Raw genomic sequence first — 20,809 nt, 5'->3', positions numbered from 1 at the left:
GTGTGCTGACCCGTGTGTGTGTGCTGACCCGTGTGTGTGTGCTGACTCGTGTGTAAGGGTGTGTGTGCTGACCTGTGGTACGTGTGTAAGGGTGTGTGTGCTGACCCGTGTGTAAGGGTGTGTGTGCTGACCCGTGGTACGTGGCCTGCATGAGCGCCGTCCAGCCGTGCACTGAGTCCCGTTGGTCCACGTGAGCCTGTTTCTCCACCAGCATCTGCACCAGCTCCAGCTGCCCACTCACAGCCGCCATCATCAGCGGAGACGCTCCGTCAGCATTAAGGGCGTTCACCTGCCCCGAGTCCTCCTCCACGATCTCCTTCACCAGCTGAGCGTTCCCTACGCGACACACACTCCATCAACTCAACACTCATTAACCCTACACTCCTGAGTCCTCCTCCACCATCTCCCTCACCAGCTGAGCGTTCCCTGCGCTACATACACTCCATCAACTCAACACTCATTAACCCTACATCCCGAGTCCTCCTCCACGATCTCCTTCACCAGCTGAGCGTTCCCTGCGCTACACACACTCCATCAACTCAACACTCGTTAACCCTACATCCCGAGTCCTCCTCCGCGATCTCCTTCACCAGCTGAGCGTTCCCTGCGCTACATACACTCCATCAACTCAACACTCGTTAACCCTACATCCCGAGTCCTCCTCCACGATCTCCTTCACCAGCTGAGCGTTCCCTGCGCGACACACACTCCATCAACTTGACACTCATTAACCCTACACTCCCGAGTCCTCCTCCACGATCTCCTTCACCAGCTGAGCATTCCCTGCGCTATACACACTCCATCAACTCGACACTCATTAACCCTACACTCCCGAGTCCTCCTCCACGATCTCCTTCACCAGTTGAGCGTTCCCTGCACTACATACACTCCATCAACTCGACACTCCTTAACCCTACACTCCAGAGTCCTCCTCCACAATCTCCTTCACCAGCTGAACGTTCCCTGTGTTAAACACACTCCATCAACTCAACACTCATTAACCATACACTCCCGAGTCCTCCTCCTCTGAGATCTTTAAACCCTACAGAATCACTCCATCTACAGCTCTGAGATCCTTTAACCCTACAGAATCACTCCATCTACAGCTCTGAGATCATTAAACCTACAGAATCACTCCATCTACAGCTCTGAGATCATTAACCACTCCATCTACAGCTCTGAGATCCTTAAACCTACAGAATCACTCCAACTACAGCTCTGAGATTATTGACCCCTACAGAATAACTCCATCTACAGCTCTGAGATCCTTAAACCTACAGAATAACTCCATCTACAGCTCTGAGATCATTAACCCTACAGAATCACTCCATCTACAGCTCTGAGATCATTAACACCGACAGAATCACTCTAACTACAGCTCTGAGATTATAAACCTCTACAGAATAACTCCATCTACAGCTCTGAGATCCTTAACCCTACAGATTCACTCCATCTACAGCTCTGAGATCCTTAAACCCTACAGAATCACTCCATCTACAGCTCTGAGATCATTAACCCCTACAGAATCACTCCATCTACAGCTCTGAGATCATTAACCCCTACAGAATCACTCCATCTACAGCTCTGAGATCATTAACCCTACAGAATCACTCCATCTACAGCTCTGAGATCATTAACCACTCCATCTACAGCTCTGAGATCCTTAAACCTACAGAATCACTCCAACTACAGCTCTGAGATTTTTGACCCCTACAGAATAACTCCATCTACAGCTCTGAGATCCTTAAACCTACAGAATAACTCCATCTACAGCTCTGAGATCATTAACCCTACAGAATCACTCCATCTACAGCTCTGAGATCATTAACCCTACAGAATCACTCCATCTACAGCTCTGAGATCATTAACCCTACAGAATCACTCCATCTACAGCTCTGAGATCATTAACCCTACAGAATCACTCCATCTACAGCTCTGAGATCCTTAAACCTACAGAATAACTCCATCTACAGCTCTGAGATCATTAACACCGACAGAATCACTCCAACTACAGCTCTGAGATTATAAACCTCTACAGAATAACTCCATCTACAGCTCTGAGATCCTTAACCCTACAGATTCACTCCATCTACAGCTCTGAGATCCTTAAACCCTACAGAATCACTCCATCTACAGCTCTGAGATCATTAACCCTACAGAATCACTCCATCTACAGCTCTGAGATCATTAACCACTCCATCTACAGCTCTGAGATCCTTAAACCTACAGAATCACTCCAACTACAGCTCTGAGATTATTGACCCCTACAGAATAACTCCATCTACAGCTCTGAGATCCTTAAACCTACAGAATAACTCCATCTACAGCTCTGAGATCATTAACCCTACAGAATCACTCCATCTACAGCTCTGAGATCATTAACACCGACAGAATCACTCCATCTACAGCTCTGAGATCATTAACACCGACAGAATCACTCCAACTACAGCTCTGAGATTATAAACCTCTACAGAATAACTCCATCTACAGCTCTGAGATCCTTAACCCTACAGATTCACTCCATCTACAGCTCTGAGATCCTTAAACCCTACAGAATCACTCCATCTACAGCTCTGAGATCATTAACCCTACAGAATCACTCCATCTACAGCTCTGAGATCATTAACCACTCCATCTACAGCTCTGAGATCCTTAAACCTACAGAATCACTCCAACTACAGCTCTGAGATTATTGACCCCTACAGAATAACTCCATCTACAGCTCTGAGATCCTTAAACCTACAGAATAACTCCATCTACAGCTCTGAGATCATTAACCCTACAGAATCACTCCATCTACAGCTCTGAGATCATTAACACCGACAGAATCACTCCAACTACAGCTCTGAGATTATAAACCTCTACAGAATAACTCCATCTACAGCTCTGAGATCCTTAACCCTACAGAATCACTCAATCTACAGCTCTGAGATCATTAACCTCTACAGAATCACTCCATCTACAGCTCTGAGATCATTAACCCCTTCAGAATCACTCCATCTACAGCTCTGAGATCATTAACCCCTACAGAATCACTCCATCTATAGCTCTGAGACCATTAACCCCTACAGAATCACTCCATCTACAGCTCTGAGATCATTAACCCCTACAGAATCACTCCATCTACAGCTCTGAGATCATTAACCCCTGCAGAATCACTCCATCTACAGCTCTGAGACCCTTAACCCCTACAGAATCACTCCATCTACAGCTCTGAGATCATTAACCCCTACAGAATCACTCCATCTATAGCTCTGAGATCATTAACCCCTACAGAATCACTCCATCTTCATCATTCAAGCATGAAACATATACACAATTATATAGAGAATTACGAGGCCTCCGTCAAATTTCGTGCCACTTCAGAACTATTGACTACAGTCCAATGCTGCGATTCCCCTTTTTCACCAACACGGTTCTGTTGCGGGTTCCCGACCTGTGTCCATTCTCTTAGCGTTCGATAGTGATGCACGGATCATGTTATATCTGTGGATACTGCAGATAATCTGCATCTCAGCCGGGCAAGGTTCTAAAAAAATAACTAATTCATTGCGGGTACATCGTGGGTCGATGAGATATAAATCGTTAAAAGACTCAGAACTCTCATTTCACAGCAAAACGTAACACACGTGCGTCACTTTTAATTTTGTTTTCAACAGTATTTCTCTTCAAGGAAAAGCAATCAAGAAAACATGCCTAGAGCACATTCTAGTGGTCATTACATAAAACACAAAGAAAACCCTACATGAGATTGCTTTATAACTTAAAAACTTAACGTAAGTCGTAAGCTAAGAGTATTTTCCAACAATGATGTAATGAAACAGTGATCATTTAAGTTTGAAGAGAGTCCCCTATAAACTTCAGGTACAAGTCACTGCTCAGACTTTTTTCTTGTTTAATTTGCACACTGAACATTGGTTGGAGCTCTTAATTTTGGACACTCAAAGTGCATATTAATGAATTTATCTTTAAAATATACAAAATGTTCTTACAGGGGAGCACGACCCCTGAACCCCCCAGCAGGACCAATGTCAAGCTACGTCCAGTTTCACAAAATCCTGTGGGAAACACAGTATATGATAGTGTCCTCAAAATAACAATCCAATTACCTCATTTGTTAAAATACCTAAAATATGCCCTTGTAAAAAGTGTTTTCTGCAGCCATGATCAAGATTTTACCACCTCCGCCTCGTATTGAGTCAGGAAAAACCCTGATATATACTGTATATATTTACAATAACTTCATGTACATTAAGATTCATGTGAATAAAGGACTTTATATTATGTACACTGTAATAAAATGATCAGTGTAGACCTTTTTGACAGTAGATTTTATCTTTAAACTTACCTAACTTCAGCGCATGGAAGACATCAGGCCGTTTCTTCTCATCATCTGTTGAGCATTGAAGAAACACAAGCACGAAATCAGGTGAAAAAAGAAGCGTGTTTAATATTATCGGCCTCAATCGTCTGCCAGTGTGAGTGGATCAGTTTGAGAAGAACAACAGCTAAAGCAACACTAACCAGTCCTGCTCAGAAACAGCACGTCAGTGGATAGTAACATAAATTAAATACTTAAAAAAATAAAAACAAAGCCTACAAAATCTGAAGCTATTTTGAAGGATACTGGAGGACAGGGCGGATTTAGTGATTTGGGGGCCCAGGCAAAATATAGGAATGGGGCCTTTTACCAACACATTTACCTGGATCATTCATGAGGTTTTCTCTGTTGTGATGCTCCCTGCTGCACGGCGGTGTCCCATAGTTGTCAAATTATTCTAAATTTTTCATGTAGTCTACATGTTATAAAGGCCATATGGTGAAATCACACATGGAACTATCCGAGCAGAACTAACCGGGTTTGAATTGTCATATAATTTTCACCCCAGTGCAGTTACGGTATTCACGCTTAAACAGGTTATAACAGTATTAGCGTCGGTTGGACACTAGGTGGTGCTTTGGGGTAATTCCCAATAACACAATAACCAAAGCTGTAATTCTATACCTTAAAATACATTTATTTTTATTTATTTTAACTACAAATTTTAATGAAAATAAAAACAATGGAAATTAAATATAATTGAACACACTTAAATTATTATTTCAACCAAAAAAGAAGTAAAAAGTGCAGCGTGTTCAATGGGGTGTCAGAGTTGAGTGCCTGTGTAACTGCGCATGCAGACTCTACTTGGGTCCTTCACAGAAACGAGTGAGCAACATTTAAAACAATACAAAAAGAATACGCACTGTTGCTCAGTATTACAATTTTTCTGAATTGCTAAAACACTAAACCCCATTCTCTGAAGCAAATTCTCAATAGCCTAAACCAATTTGTCTATTAAATCACTCTTTCTGTAAAAAATTAAACAAGTTCAGGTCGTTAAAACACTGTTTGCAAATCTCATGCACTCATTTTGCAAAACTCTAAACACATTCTCACTCACTAAAACACATTTTACACTGTGGTACACTTCAATTTCAAAACACTAAACACAGGCAGACAAAAGTTAAACACATCTACCACTCAGTTGTCATCGTTTACACACAATGACTCAAAAGTTCACACTTATTTCTAATGATGAGACCAAACCAACTGTACATAATACAAGTCAGTTCAGAGTCAAAACTGACTCAAAATGTTGCACTGAATGTTGATACCAACACTGGATGGAAACAATAGAGAAGAGGGAGAAGAGGAAGAGTGTGTGTGTAAGAGGAGGAATAGTGTGTGTGTAAGAGGAGGAAGAGTGTGTGTGTAAGAGGAGGAAGAGTGCGTGTGTCAGAGGAGGAAGAGTGTGTGTGTAGGAGGAAGAGTATGTGTGTAAGAGGAGGAAGAGTGTGTGTGTGTGTGTGTAAGAAGAGGAAGAGTGTGTGTGTAAGAGGAGGAAGAGTGTGTGTGTAAGAGGAAGAAGAGTGTGTGTTTAAGAGGAGGAAGAGTGTGTGTGTCAGAGGAAGAAGAGTGCGTGTGTAAGAGGAGGAAGAGTGTGTGTGTAAGAGGAAGAAGAGTGTGTGTTTAAGAGGAAGAAGAGTGCGTGTGTAAGAGGAGGAAGAGAGTGTGTCAGAGGAGGAAGAGTGTGTGTGTCAGAGGAGGAAGAGTGTGTGTGTCAGAGGAGGAAGAGTGCGTGTGTAAGAGGAGGAAGAGTGCGTGTGTAAGAGGAAGAAGGGTGTGTGTGTAAGAGGAGGAAGAGTGTGTGTGTAAGAGGAAGAAGGGTGTATGTGTAAGAGGAGGAAGAGTGTGTGTGTGTGTGTGTGTGTAAGAGGAGGAAGAGTGTGTGTGTAGGAGGAAGAGTATGTGTGTAAGAGGAGGAAGAGTGTGTGTGTGTGTGTGTAAGAAGAGGAAGAGTGTGTGTGTAAGAGGAGGAAGAGTGTGTGTGTAAGAGGAAGAAGAGTGTGTGTTTAAGAGGAGGAAGAGTGTGTGTGTCAGAGGAAGAAGAGTGCGTGTGTAAGAGGAGGAAGAGTGTGTGTGTAAGAGGAAGAAGAGTGTGTGTTTAAGAGGAAGAAGAGTGCGTGTGTAAGAGGAGGAAGAGAGTGTGTCAGAGGAGGAAGAGTGTGTGTGTCAGAGGAGGAAGAGTGTGTGTGTAAGAGGAGGAAGAGTGCGTGTGTAAGAGGAAGAAGGGTGTGTGTGTAAGAGGAGGAAGAGTGTGTGTGTAAGAGGAAGAAGGGTGTATGTGTAAGAGGAGGAAGAGTGTGTGTGTGTGTGTGTGTGTGTGTAAGAGGAGGAAGAGTGCGTGTGTAAGAGGAGGAAGAGTGCGTGTGTAAGAGGAAGAAGGGTGTGTGTGTAAGAGGAGGAAGAGTGTGTGTGTAAGAGGAAGAAGGGTGTGTGTGTAAGAGGAGGAAGAGTGTGTGGAAGAGGAGGAAGAGTGTGTGTAAGAGGAGGAAGAGTGTGTGTGTTAGAGGAAGAAGGGTGTATGTGTAAGAGGAGGAAGAGTGTGTGTAAGAGGAGGAAGAGTGTGTGTAAGAGGAGGAAGTGTGTGTGTGTGTGTGTGTGTGTGTGTGTGTGTGTGTGTGTGTGTGTGTGTGTGTGTGTAAGAGGACGAAGAGTGTGTGTGTAAGAGGAGGAAGAGTATGTGTGTAAGAGGAGGAAGAGTCAAGTCAAGTCAAGTCAAGTTTATTTGTATAGCGCTTTTCACAATACAGATTGTATCAAAGCAGCTTCACAGTATTAAATTAAAATAATACAACAAAGTTTGTTTCAAGAGGAATTTATTGATTGATCAAATTAAATTAAATATCCCCAAAATATCCCCAACTGAGCAAGCCAAAGGCAACAGTGGCAAGGAACCGAAAAACTCCATCAAGTGACCTAATGGTGTCCTAAAACTCCATCAGGTGACCTAATGGAGAAAAAAAATAAAACCTTGGGAGAACCCAGGCTCAGTCGGGGGCCAGTTCTCCTCTGGCATTTATTTATGAGCTAGAGGCCGGATTGTAGTTTGAACTGTAGGATTATATGAATGCCTGGCTGAAGAGATGCGACTTTAATCTAGTTTTAAACTGGGAGAGCGAGTCTGAGCAACGAAGAGTGTGTGTGTAAGAGGAGGAAGTGTGTGTGTGTAAGAGGAGGAAGAGTGTAAGAGGAGGAAGAGTATGTGTGTAAGAGGAGGAAGAGTGTGTGTGTAAGAGGAGGAAGAGTGTGTGTGTAAGAGGAGGAAGAGTATGTGTGTAAGAGGAGGAAGAGTGTGTGTGTAAGAGGAGGAAGAGTGTGTGTGTAAGAGGAGGAAGAGTGTGTGTGTAAGAGGAGGAAGAGTATGTGTGTAAGAGGAGGAAGAGTATGTGTGTAAGAGGAGGAAGAGTGTGTGTGTAAGAGGAGGAAGAGTGTGTGTGTAAGAGGAGGAAGAGTGTGTGTGTAAGAGGAGGAAGAATGTGTGTGTTAGAGGAGGAAGAGTATGGGTCTCATTCATGAAACACGAGCAGAACGAATTTTTGTGTAAATCGTGTGTAAAGTGGTTCTGGCGTAAATTTTCGGATTCATTCAAATGTTTGTATTTTCCAAATGTTAGTTGGTACGAAAGAAATCTACACCTGCTCCCAGCCAAGCGTAAATAGTGCGTTTAACATCCGAACGTTTTGCTCATTAATAAGGCTGCATTTTAATTCACCTTAATCGGGTACATATTTACACAGCATTATGAAAAAATATTATATATAGTAATTACATACGGGTTTTCTTTTTACTTTTATTACGAGAGCCAGTAATAGCATCTGCAAACGGAACACAAGTCTTTTTTAATTTTTTTATATTCAAGCTGTTTATTCATTTTTAAGTCCGCAAGTCACAAGTGTTGCAGTCAAGCTTCATGTCGAACCATTTTATTTTCACTTCTGGGACTGTTCGATTAACAGATGAAACTCCATTAACTGCATCTGCCAAGCATTTTTACCTAAAGCATTTAGGTAAAAGCATTATTACCTAAAAAATCATTTTTTTTTAGGACCTGATACGCCACTATGTACACTTGAAAATAAAATGTGGCGTTTTGAATGAACTTCTGATAATAAAACTTTCTGCATCTGAGAAATTTATCTTCTTCATTCGCTTTTGAGAAGACATATGAAATCCTTCGTTTCGTGTCATAATATAATGCCCATATATAGTTGTCAGTCGGTTTTAATGGGCGGGATTTATGGTAATTGAGAGAATGAACGTGCACGCGCGTCCCATTTACGACTGATTGGAATTCATTAACCCACACACACATTTCACTATCAAATCTGAAGTTTACGAAGTATTTGTGAATCAGGAGAAGAATTTTCGGGAATGTCTCTTTACGCGCAAATCACTCACATATTTACTCGTATATTTACGAATGTTTCATGAATGAGACCCTATGTGTGTAAGATGAGGAAGAGTGCGTGTGTAAGAGGAAGAAGGGTGTGTGTGTAAGAGGAGGAAGAGTGTGTGTGTAAGAGGAGGAAGAGTGTGTGTGTAAGAGGAAGAAGGGTGTATGTGTAAGAGGAGGAAGAGTGTGTGTAAGAGGAGGAAGAGTGTGTGTAAGAGGAGGAAGTGTGTGTGTAAGAGGAGGAAGTGTGTGTGTAAGAGGAGGAAGTGTGTGTGTGTGTGTGTGTGTGTGTGTGTGTGTGTGTGTGTGTGTGTGTGTGTGTGTGTGTGTGTAAGAGGACGAAGAGTGTGTGTGTAAGAGGAGGAAGAGTATGTGTGTAAGAGGAGGAAGAGTGTGTGTGTAAGATGAGGAAGAGTGCGTGTGTAAGAGGAAGAGTATGTGTGTAAGAGGAAGAGTGCGTGTGTAGGAGGAAGAGTATGTGTGTAAGAGGAAGAGTGCGTGTGTAGGAGGAAGAGTATGTGTGTAAGAGGAGGAAGAGTGTGTGTGTAAGAGGAGGAAGAGTATGTGTGTAAGATGAGGAAGAGTGCATGTGTAAGAGGAAGAGTGTGTGTGTAAGAGGAGGAAGAGTGTGTGTGTAGGAGGAAGAGTATGTGTGTAAGAGGAGGAAGAGTGTGTGTGTAAGAGGAGGAAGAGTGTAAGAGGAGGAAGAGTGTGTGTGTAGGAGGAAGAGTATGTGTGTAAGAGGAGGAAGAGTGTGTGTGTAAGAGGAGGAAGAGTGTAAGAGGAGGAAGAGTGTGTGTGTAAGAGGAGGAAGAGTGCGTGTGTAAGAGGAGGAAGAGTGCGTGTGTAAGAGGAGGAAGAGTGCGTGTGTAAGAGGAGGAAGAGTGTGTGTGTAAGAGGAGGAAGAGTGTGTGTGTAAGAGGAGGAAGAGTGTGTGTGTAAGAGGAAGAAGGGTGTGTGTGTAAGAGGAGGAAGAGTGTGTGTGTAAGAGGAGGAAGAGTGTGTGTGTGTAAGAGGAAGAAGGGTGTGTGTGTAAGAGGAGGAAGAGTGTGTGTAAGAGGAGGAAGTGTGTGTGTGTGTGTGTGTGTGTGTGTGTGTGTGTGTGTGTGTGTGTAAGAGGAGGAAGAGTGTGTGTGTAAGAGGAGGAAGAGTGTGTAAGAGGAGGAAGAGTGCGTGTGTAAGAGGAGGAAGTGTGTGTGTGTGTGTGTGTGTGTGTGTGTGTGTGTGTGTGTGTAGGAGGAAGAGTATGTGTGTAAGAGTAGGAAGGGTATGTGTGTAAGAGGAGGAAGAGTGTGTGTGTAAGAGGAGGAAGAGTATGTGTGTAAGATGAGGAAGAGTATGTGTGTAAGATGAGGAAGAGTGCGTGTGTAAGAGGAGGAAGAGTGCGTGTGTAAGAGGAGGAAGAGTGTGTGTGTAAGAGGAGTAAGAGGAGGAAGAGTGTGTGTGTAAGAGGAGGAAGAGTGTGTGTGTAAGAGGAAGAAGGGTGTATGTGTAAGAGGAGGAAGAGTGTGTGTAAGAGGAGGAAGAGTGTGTGTGTAAGAGGAGGAAGAGTATGTGTGTAAGATGAGGAAGAGTGCATATGTAAGAGGAGGAAGAGTGTGTGTGTAAGAGGAGGAAGAGTGTGTGTGTGTAGGAGGAAGAGTATGTGTGTAAGAGGAGGAAGAGTGTGTGTGTGTAAGAGGAGGAAGAGTGTAAGAGGAGGAAGAGTGTGTGTGTAAGAGGAGGAAGAGTGTGTGTGTAAGAGGAGGAAGAGTATGTGTGTAAGAGGAGGAAGAGTGTGTGTGTGTAAGAGAAGGAAGAGTGTGTGTGTGTAAGAGGAGGAAGAGTATGTGTGTAAGAGGAGGAAGAGAGTGTGTGTAAGAGGAGGAAGAGTGTGTGTGTAAGAGGAGGAAGAGTATGTGTGTAAGAGGAGGAAGAGTGTGTGTGTAAGAGGAGGAAGAGTGTGTGTGTGTGTGTGTGTAAGAGGAGGAAGAGTGTGTGTGTGTAAGAGGAGGAAGAGTATGTGTGTAAGAGGAGGAAGAGAGTGTGTGTAAGAGGAGGAAGAGTGTGTGTGTAAGAGGAGGAAGAGTATGTGTGTAAGAGGAGGAAGAGAGTGTGTGTAAGAGGAGGTGGATGAGGAGGAAGAGGACGAGGAAGAGCAGGTGTGGAGAAGGTTGTCAAGGCTGGATCTGCTTTAGGGTTTTCTCTTCGCCTGCAGAGACGACCGTGTCTGAGATGTGAATAAACTCCTCCGGCCGGATCAACATGAAGACATGAAGCTGAAGCAGAATCTCTCTCTCACTGACGGTGATTCTGCAGTTGCACAACTCTTCTGAGTGACTGTAACATGCTTTTCATTTAGAGTATTTTACTTTAACCCTTTTGGCTTTTGAAGTTGGGTCACTGTATTCAATACTATACAAAATTCAGTACAATACTACACTTGCAGTGCATACAGTATACCATTTATTCACCTTACATAATTGCAAAATTTGTTTATTTTGTTACAATATACTTTACTTTCTGTAACTGCATGCTTTGGATTCTGTGTTCTCCATTTTTTGTTGTAGTGTCTAACGAATGAACTCTAGTGTGTATAATATTGACTCGTGTGTGTATGATCTGAAAGCGTTGTTTGATTTTGAGCAGATAAATGGTTTTGAGGCAATTGTTGAATTTGCCAGAAGAATCAGAGGTTCTCTGAATGTAGTTTGAAAATTTGGTTTTGAGAAAGTGAGTGATGTTTCAAGAAATGTGTTTTAGCAATTCAGAAAAACGGTAAGTTATTCGGTTGTTAAGTCGTGACGTAACCAATACTCTTTCCGGGTCCAAAGTCCAGGTCCTCTCTACCTACCTACCGCTTTCGCTAGTGTTTTGGTTATTATTGAGTGTTTTTACAATGCCGCAGTGCTGTGTCCCGTGTCCCGAGCTAACTCACTTCAACCTCGTAAATCTTCTTTTTCATTGATGCCTGGACTCTACCCTTAATTATGCCACCTGAGTGATGAGCTACACTAACCACTCTGTTGGTGTTAAAGGAATTTAAACCCTTTTTGACCGCCAAGGGAAGGACGTGATCGTAAATAAATTTACAGGATCCACCGTTGTTATTTCTGGACGAGAGGAGCGCTTGGACCCAAAACGTCACGCGTGACGTCAGACTTAACAATCGGATAGCTTGAGATGCATGATATTTTAATTTGCTACCAGCAGGATACACAAGCAGCACGTTCAACATGGAGGCGCAGACGGTTGTCCTGGTAACACACACCACATGCGTGCTGAACGTGCATCACGTATATAAAAAGCATTTTAAGGGGGCCCTTGTATTTTGGGGGCCAAGGCGGTCGCCTACCTTTGCCTGATGGTGAGTCCGCCTCTGCTGGAGGATCATCAGCAGTGAGTCTGAACGTGTTTATCTGTTCTACACTGATCTCAATCAGACGAGAGAGTTTGTTATGGGTAGAATTGAAAAATGCAGCAGAATTGAAGAACAGAAGTGATGAAGAAGACTGGGGTGATGGGGTCCAGGGTTAGGGTTAGCTTTAGATGAAGCGTTAGGTTTGTGAAAAGACAAACCCCTAGACAACCACTCTGGGCTGTCCAGTTAGGGTTAGGGAGGACGCAGGAATGCACTGGCGGTTGCATGTTTTTAATAGGACTGATCCACTCCTTTCCATGCTGTTGGAATTCGTTTCCAATCTCCTGTAAGGGGTAGGTTTAGGTGTGTTTGGACCCAGGGATTGCCCAATTGCACTGTAATTACATCTCCGTCCTGTGGTAGGGTTAGGTATGTTGTAGGTAAAAGGCAGTCTGACCGAGCTAGGAAAAGATCCATCTCCCGGAAAAAAAAGTGAGTTAGGGTTAGGCTTAGGGTTTCCTTTCATCGTCTTCCTAGATCTATCAACCAAAGACATGTCATCAGTGGTGTACCTCAGGATCATTGGGTGTTTCAGCTCTTTAAACACCAGGGCCCGTATTCTTAAAGCTTCTAAGAATCCTCTCAGAAAACTCCTAATTTAGCTTAAAAACTTCTACGTAGGAGAAGCTAATTCGAGAAGAGCGATTCGGGACCGATCTGAGAGCAACTCTGAGCAAGGAAAAGACAAAAACTTTTGCTTTCTGCAAGATATCCAAGGTCACCCAAAAAGGGCCCGTGTCACAGGGCTCATATTGGCGGGTACTTTAGTAACATGTTTCTACCAATTATCCCCCCCCAAGGCATCTTAAACTCTCAACAGACATCACACTTACCGTAGTAAGATGCAATCGCAAGGAACCTATGTCCTAACTAACCTCTATCTTCTCTTCCCACCTTATCCCTCTACACCAACTGTCACACTCCTGATTTACCCAATTACCCATACCCACAATCCTTTGTGGTCCAATTACCTATAGTTATACCATCATTACTTCCACGAGTTTCTACCAATAACCGTTCCCTTCAACCTAACCTCCCTCTGACCTTTCCATGGCTTATTATTTGTGACCTGGCAGTTCAAATCTTGATTTTGTTAGTCACCATCTTCCTGTAACTCATTCCCATACCTTAGCCTCTTCTTCACCTATTAAACCTTTCCCCAACCATAATTTAAACCAAAACTTGTTTTTGGTGCTGGTTTCCAGCCTGGTCTCCATCACCTTCTCTACCCACTACTAGAGGTCGACCAATATGGGTTTTTTCAGGCCGATGCCGATCTTTTGAAATCCGGGTCGGCCGATGGCCGATTAATGCTGCCGATTTATTTTGGCCGATATTTGGCCGATTATGTGCTTGTTTTTTACCTCTATTTGAAAGATCAAATGTAACTCAAACTTAAGATAGACAAGATTTCTCAACAAAAACATTTATTGAACACTTGACCAATCTGCACTTGTTGTGACCTTGAGATATGTTTGGTAATTGTACCTGAATGAACTGAAAATTAATTTGCTACATTTCAGATTAATATATTTGTTTTCCTTAAAATTTTAATTAACAGTAACTTAAACACTTTGCAGTTTGAATGATGTCTTGTATAAACAAAATGACGGAGTATGTTTTTATGTTTCCACTGTTCGCTCGCATCCGCGCCTCACACACACAAATATAAGTAAACACTTTGCGACTTTAAACACACGAGACTTTTCGATCGCGCCCGCGCCCCTCTCTCCCTCTCCCGAGTCTCCCTCTCTCTCTCTCTCTCTCTCTCTCACACACACCATATTGCAGCATTGCAATCTTTACATCGCAGCCTGCTTCAGAGCTAAGGCGGAGCTACAGATTAGGTGTCCCCAAAGAACCCGCGTATCTAACAGTAGTTCCGCATTACATGAATTAATTTGCACGCGAGTTTTATTTATTTTTATACCATGTATTCTCCGTGTAAATTTATACACCGAACCATGACGCCCGTACCGTTTCGGTTCAATACTAATACATGTACCGTTCCACCCCTAGTCTACAGTGAAATACAGTCACACATTACACTGGTTGGCCAGCATTTGAACCGTGTTTAATCCAGCTACTAGCTAACAGTATGCTAAAGTTAACTGCTGACTAGCGTCACGTTTCTAACGTCCGTTTTCAGAGCATCCAAGAGAAGCACAGGCATAACAGTAGCACCGAAATGAAGCACAGAAATCCGCATTGATATTCGGTCCGGTAAATAACGGTCGTTAAGGCACCAGTGCCGTATTAGCACCGGGTCTGTCTGTAGCTACCCAACCCTAGCGACGACGCTAGCAAAGCAAAGCCAGTCCTTCACTAACCTATAGTGCGTTGGTCACTTTTTTATAACTTATTTCTCTGCATTGAGTGACAACCCTCTTAAATATAAGACACACAAAACAGAACAAATAAAAGTATCAGATTCTCTGTCTGTAATTGCAAAATTCTTGCTTACTTATTGTGACATGATAGCAACCCTTCTGCTGTGCTATGCAACCTCAATTACGCTATCAATATCCAAAGTAGCCGAACGTCATGTCGCCTATTCATATTTTTTCTCGAAGTTGGCAGTAACATATCAAAAGGTTTTAATTAAATATAAAGGAGTTTTCTCCAAGTAACTTAGCTCCTTCCTTACGCACTGGATGAGGTCTGCTCACTCTGCTGGAGAATGACTCCAGGCACAGCGTGCGTCGAACATGTGTTCCACAACAACAACAACACTAGGCTGCCCACAGATGCGCCCGCCTAATAATCGGCTTGATATACTGGATATTGGCCGATGCCGATTATGTTAAAAAATGCTAAAAATCGGCCGATTAATCGTCCGACCGATTAATCGGTCGACCCCTACCCACTACACCATCAAAATCTCTCCAGCTTCCCTATCTGCTCCCTGTCTCATTTCCCATAACTTTTACTCACCAACCATCTAATCTAATTATCCCTATCCCCATATTCCCTTTATCCAATCCATAACCAGCCTCTTTTAATTTCAATATTTTTTTATTATTATTTTTTATTCCTTTGCAGGATTCGAACTCTGATATTCCTGTTCCGAACATACTCTTCCAACCAAACCCCTCACTAGTTTCTACAACTCTCTGACCACTATAATCCATCACCCACTTATTCTATTGGTTTTCCACCACTTTATCCATCCAAACCATCCCGCCCTGTCCCTCACCGACCTACTAATCTCATCAAACCTTCATCTGGGAAAAAAAAATTTTTTTTAAGTGGGACACAAACCCTGGTCTCCCCCCTATTTTTCCCTTTTTTGTATTCACTCAACTCCCATTATTACCCTTTTGTTTTTGGAAAGGACCATTCTCAATAATTACACCAACTAAATTCTGGATCCCATGCCTCTCAAAATGAGGTACTATGTGCCCCTTGTGACGTATCCCCTCCCTAATTGTGAACCTATAGGCCCACATTCTGGTGAGGATGGAGTTTCTGGTTTCACCCACATATTTCACCCTGTATAGAGAGGATCTGATAAAACTCCCATTCGTCCTCCTCTTACAATCGTCCCATGAGTTCTGGTTGGAATTTGTTTTTTGTTGGCCCCAGTTTACTGTGAACCAACATGTCCTGAAGATTCCTTCCCCTCTTAAAGGCCGCCACCATCCTGTATTGAGTTCCTAATGCTTCGTCGTGGGTTAGGGTTAGGGTTAGCTTTAGCCGAAGGGTTAGGGTTAGCTTTAGCCGAGGGGTTAGGGCTGAGACGCTCACCTGGCTGCGGGCGGACGGTGGTGATGGGGTACAGGGTTAGGGTTAGCTTTAGCTGAAGCGCATGAGACGCTCACCTGGCTGCGGGCGGACAGTGGTGATGGGGTCCAGGTAACCCTTGATCTCTCTGTGCCGCAGCGCCAGCTCGAAGGCGGTCTTGCCCAGCACGTTGATCTGGTCAGGGTCGGCTCCTCGCTCCACCAGCTGCTGTGTGACACTTAGCCTCCCGCTGGCCGCCGCTAGCATCAGCGCGCTCCAGCCCGTGCTCTTCTGCGCGAAGCTAACGTCAGCGCCCCAGTCCAACAGCAGCTGGACCACGGACTCGTGCCCGTGCTGAGCAGCGGCTAGCAGAGCCGTGACCTCCAGAAAGCTCCTGCCGGTGACCCCGCTGCCCTCCGCCACACACAGGTGGTCCAGGTCATCCACAAAGGCGCCGTTCTCCAGCAGGAGTTTGGCTAGCTGAGCGTGACCCCCGCGGGCCGCTATGGTGAGGACGCTAGCGCCCAGACGGTTCCGGCCGTTGATCTCGGCACCGTTCTCCAGCAGGAGGTGAGCCACAGTCACATGACCAAACCTGCGAAAACCACAATAACACATGCAGACGTCTGCGTTTCAACCAATCCTGTTACACACTGAGGCAACGTCTACATTAATCCGGATACATCAGAAAACGCCGCTTTCGTTTAAAAACGCCCTCCCTCCACACTAGCGTTTTCAGATGTTTCAGTGTGGATGAGAAACGCAAAATTCCCCTTTACTGCGCGTGTGTAAAACCTCACAAAAACTCACTGAGATGATACAGACGGAAAAATAAATAAGTTGTCGAACAATTCTTCTGACAGGATCATTTTATTTAGCAAGATTTCTCATAATCCACTGATGCGTCCAGATCACACTCACTCACCATTATAGGTTTGGTCTAAAACACAAGAGCTCTCATGTTTAACAAATGTGAGTAAATTCTGTCATCTTTGCAGGACTGTGATATGAAGAGTGTGTGAAGTGACATATTTCAGCAGCTGTGTGAAAGTGAACGGCACATAACAGGCACAATACCAGTATAAACATCAATATCTATTGGTACAATATGTCACATGACTAAACTTACGTCATTGTTTTTAAATACCTCAGTTTTGACAGTCCACACTACAGCACGAAAACAGCGTTTTCAAATTTATCCCCTTTGGAGAGCGTTTTCAAAAAGCTGTTTTCATTAATAAACACGCCGTCTCAGTGTGGCGGAAGGACAGGGAGAGAAAGATGCGTTTTCAAACAAAACCGTATTAGTGTGGACAAGGCCTGAGACGAGGCTTTATCACTGTTCAGTGCCCATTATGTCCAAATGAATGAGTGCTAATCTTATGAAACAAATGGAATTGACTTCAATTATGAAAAACACTGAATACTAATTATACTAATTCATGAATAAACATTCTCATTACTCTGTACAGTGAGTCACAGTTTATCACAGCTGTAAACAACGCAATAATAAACATAATGCTAATCAGTCATAATTATCTTCTAGTTTGATAAGCCAGACTCATGAAGCACTAAACAACAGCTGGTAAAAATTAAGAATAAATATGATATGAAAGAGACAGTTGACCCAAAAATAATCTGTCATCATTTATTCATTTCCATCCAGACCTGAATGACTTATTCTCTTCTGTGGAACATAAACCAGAGGGAAAGTTTAGAGAAAAACACTGAAAAAATTTAAGAATAAATAAATAATAAAAGTAACAAAAAATCTGACAAAAATAAAAATAATGTAAGTAAATGAGCTGTTTGATTTAAATAAATAATACATATAAGTTTTATAGTGTGTAAGAAAGTAAGTATTCTCGTCGCTTGATAAACTTAAGGTAGAGCCACTGTAGTCACTTGGACTACTTTAACGATGTCTTTAATAATAATAATAATAATAATTCATTACATTTATATAGCGCTTTTCTCTACACTCAAAGCGCTTTACATAGAAGGGGGAATCTCCTCAACCACCACCAATGTGCAGCATCCACTTGGATGATGCGACGGCAGCCATATTGCGCCAGAACGCCCACCACACACCAGCTTACTGGTGGAGAGGAGACAGTGATGAAGCCAATCAGTATATGGGGATGATTAGGAGGCCATGATGGACAGAGGCCACTGGGCAAATTTGGCCAGGATGCCGGGGTTACACCCCTACTCTTTCGAAAGACATCCTGGGATTTTTAATGACCACAGAAAGTCAGGACCTCAGTTTTACGTCTCATCCGAAGGACGGTGCTCTTTGACAGTATAGTGTCCCCGTCACTATACTGGGGCATTAGGACCCACACAGACCACAGGGTGAGCACCCCCTGCTGGCTTCACTAACACCTCTTCCAGCAGCAACCTGGTTTTTCTCAGGAGGTCTCCCATCCAGGTACTAACCAGGCTCAGCCCAGCTTAGCTTCAGTGGGCAACCAGTCTTGGGCTACAGGGTGACATGGCTGCTGACTTTTTACTAACTTTTCTGGACCGGCAGAATGGAATCGCCCCGCAGCCTGTGGAGGAGCGAGACCGCTCTCAGATCTCATAAAAAATATCTTAATTTGTGTTGCGAAGATGAACGACAGTCTGACGGGGTTGGAACAACATGAAGGAGAGTCATTACTGACAGAATTCTCATTTTTGGGTGAACTAACTCTTTAATCTTTCTCAGTATAACTGATCATATGTATTAAGATACACTCTGGTGTCTTTAGGATGGAGTCCCTCGATATTGTTAAAAGACTGAAAACCCCTGAAATATGAACAAACAAACAGCAGTAATTTCCCAAAATATGCTCTTTTATGTTCCACATGAATCAATGATGACAGAATGATGATTGCCACATGACCACAGCTGATCATCTTAAATAAACTAAGCCTATATTTAGTTATCTCCCTCAGATCAGAGCAGGAGTGAATCTGGAGTTGTTAGCATCATGATTATGGTTATGATGATGATTATGAGGATCTGCACCTGGCGGCCTGCATGAGCGGGGTCCAGCCGTGCTGGTTCCGAAGGTCCACTGATGCGCCTTTCCTGAGCAGGAACCGGACCAGGGGCTCGTGCCCGCCGGCGGCCGCGAGCATCAGAGCCGTGTTTCCCTCGTCATCGGTCCCGTCCACATGCGCGCGCCCACCCGGCTCTTCCAGCACGCGCCGCGCGCTCTCCAGGTCGCCCTCGTCACACAGTCGGAACCACAGACCCACACTCATGCCCGAACCCGAACCCGAACCCGAACCGCGAGTTTACAAAATCTAAACACTCACTCACACACACACACACACACACACAGTGGCAATCAGTAACTTCTTCAGTTCAGCTGCTGGAGTTCCTGCGCATGCGCACAGACGCTTGCTTCCTCTGGGATTCCAGTGGAACAACAGCAACAGCAGAACCGAGTCACATGACATTAACACTGCGACACCTGCTGGTCAAACATCAAGAGTCACATGACATCAACATTCTCCAGCCATCCCATCAGTTCCCATGGACAAAATCAAGCTCCTACATTTGCAAATGTTTATGCAGCAGCGTCTGTAAAATTGGTGGTATTTTACTAATTGGTAGGGCTCATTTTTGTGTGTGTCGTGGCTAATCAGGCCAATTACATTATACACACATTTTAAAACTGAAGCTACATTATAAAACTGGAGGGTTCACCAGCTCCAGAGAAAAGCAGAGAATGTGTGTCTGTGATGCACATATAATAATATATGGTCAATATCCGAATATATTATACAAATAAGAAATAAAAATACTAAATAACACCATGACTCTTGCATTTTATAATAATCATATTCATAATAATAGCCTACAGTATATCTCATATAGACCCTTTTCAGAGGCTTCAGTGTGAATACAATTCTGCTCTAAATAATGAATGACTTGTTAATGATTTGGTGTTTCTGTTCATTAAGCTCACATTTTGCTTAATGAGTGTCAGCATGGAAGTCAATAAAGATTTAAAGTGTTCGATCAATAAATCAATACATTTACCAGCTTCAAACCCTCTGAGACCGACTGAGAGAAAAAAGGTATTTTCCATTTGCATGTATTTATTTAGGAGAAATCCTGCATTTTTTATCCAAAGCAAGAGGCGAAAACACGAGAAGAGCTTCAAACTGAGTAAAACCAGGAGGGGAACCTGAAATAATGAGAGCATAGTATTAACTTCAACGGGATTCAGTACCAGAGCCCAGAATACAGCGATCTGAACATCAGACTGTGATTTCCAGTGAATCAGGGCGTGTGATGAGCGTCAGTGGCCAGCAGGGGTCAGTCACGCTCCACTGGAGAAACACTGTTCATCTCCAGACATCAACATTACACTCTTTAACTGAGGACAGCAAACATAAAGGCATGCCTCACTGTAAATATAACATACATGAGCAGCAGATCGTGTCTCTGCTCATGAATACTGTCATCAGGAGGGGTTTAATGATGATGTTGTGAGTTGGATTATGAATTATGTTCACAGATGATGTTGAAGCGGCTCTTTTTACTGCATTTATTCTGGGCATTAATTTACTCAAGCTAAAATGATTGAGGATTCAGGGGCCATTTACTGATGCGTAATGACTTAGGCTTACAGGGAAAGGGTCATAATTTACTCAACCTCAAGTTCTTCCAAACCTGTACAGGTTTCTTTCTTCTGTTGAACACAAAAGATGATATTTTAATGTATGTTGGTAGCCAGACAGTTTACAGTAGCCACTGACTTGTTGTGTTCAACAGAAGAAAGACACTCATACAGGTTCAGAAGAACTTGAGGAGTAAATGATGACAGAATCTTAATTTTTAGGTGAACTTTCCCTTTAAACCCCCTCAATGTTTGTATTTATTAATGTTCGCACTTTACATGCTGTG

The 20,809-nt window shown here is 43.3% G+C and overlaps 1 protein-coding gene across 2 annotated transcripts in view; it reads right to left on the bottom strand.

Moving 5' to 3' along the window:
- The window catches only part of LOC309509819 (ankyrin repeat and SAM domain-containing protein 6-like), a 20,099-nt gene extending 749 nt beyond the window's left edge, over positions 1–19,350 (bottom strand). Inside the window, exons 1-4 of one of the 2 annotated variants that reach the window (XM_082184779.1) lie at positions 18,917–19,350; positions 16,002–16,498; positions 4,349–4,393; positions 132–336 (exon numbers count right to left, since the gene is read on the bottom strand). In XM_082184779.1, coding sequence (XP_082040905.1) covers positions 132–336; positions 4,349–4,393; positions 16,002–16,498; positions 18,917–19,155 — 986 coding nt within the window. In that variant the 5' untranslated portion in view covers positions 19,156–19,350. The other variant, XM_082184780.1, reaches the window with a different exon arrangement.
- Positions 19,351–20,809: the final 1,459 nt, after the last annotated feature.

Source organism: Leuciscus leuciscus (assembly GCF_965113295.1).
Source record: "Leuciscus leuciscus genome assembly, chromosome: 11".
Taxonomy (NCBI): Eukaryota; Metazoa; Chordata; class Actinopteri; order Cypriniformes; family Leuciscidae; genus Leuciscus; species Leuciscus leuciscus.
The sequence above is the reverse complement of the archived record's forward strand: the minus strand, read 5'-3'. Positions and strand labels throughout refer to the sequence as shown.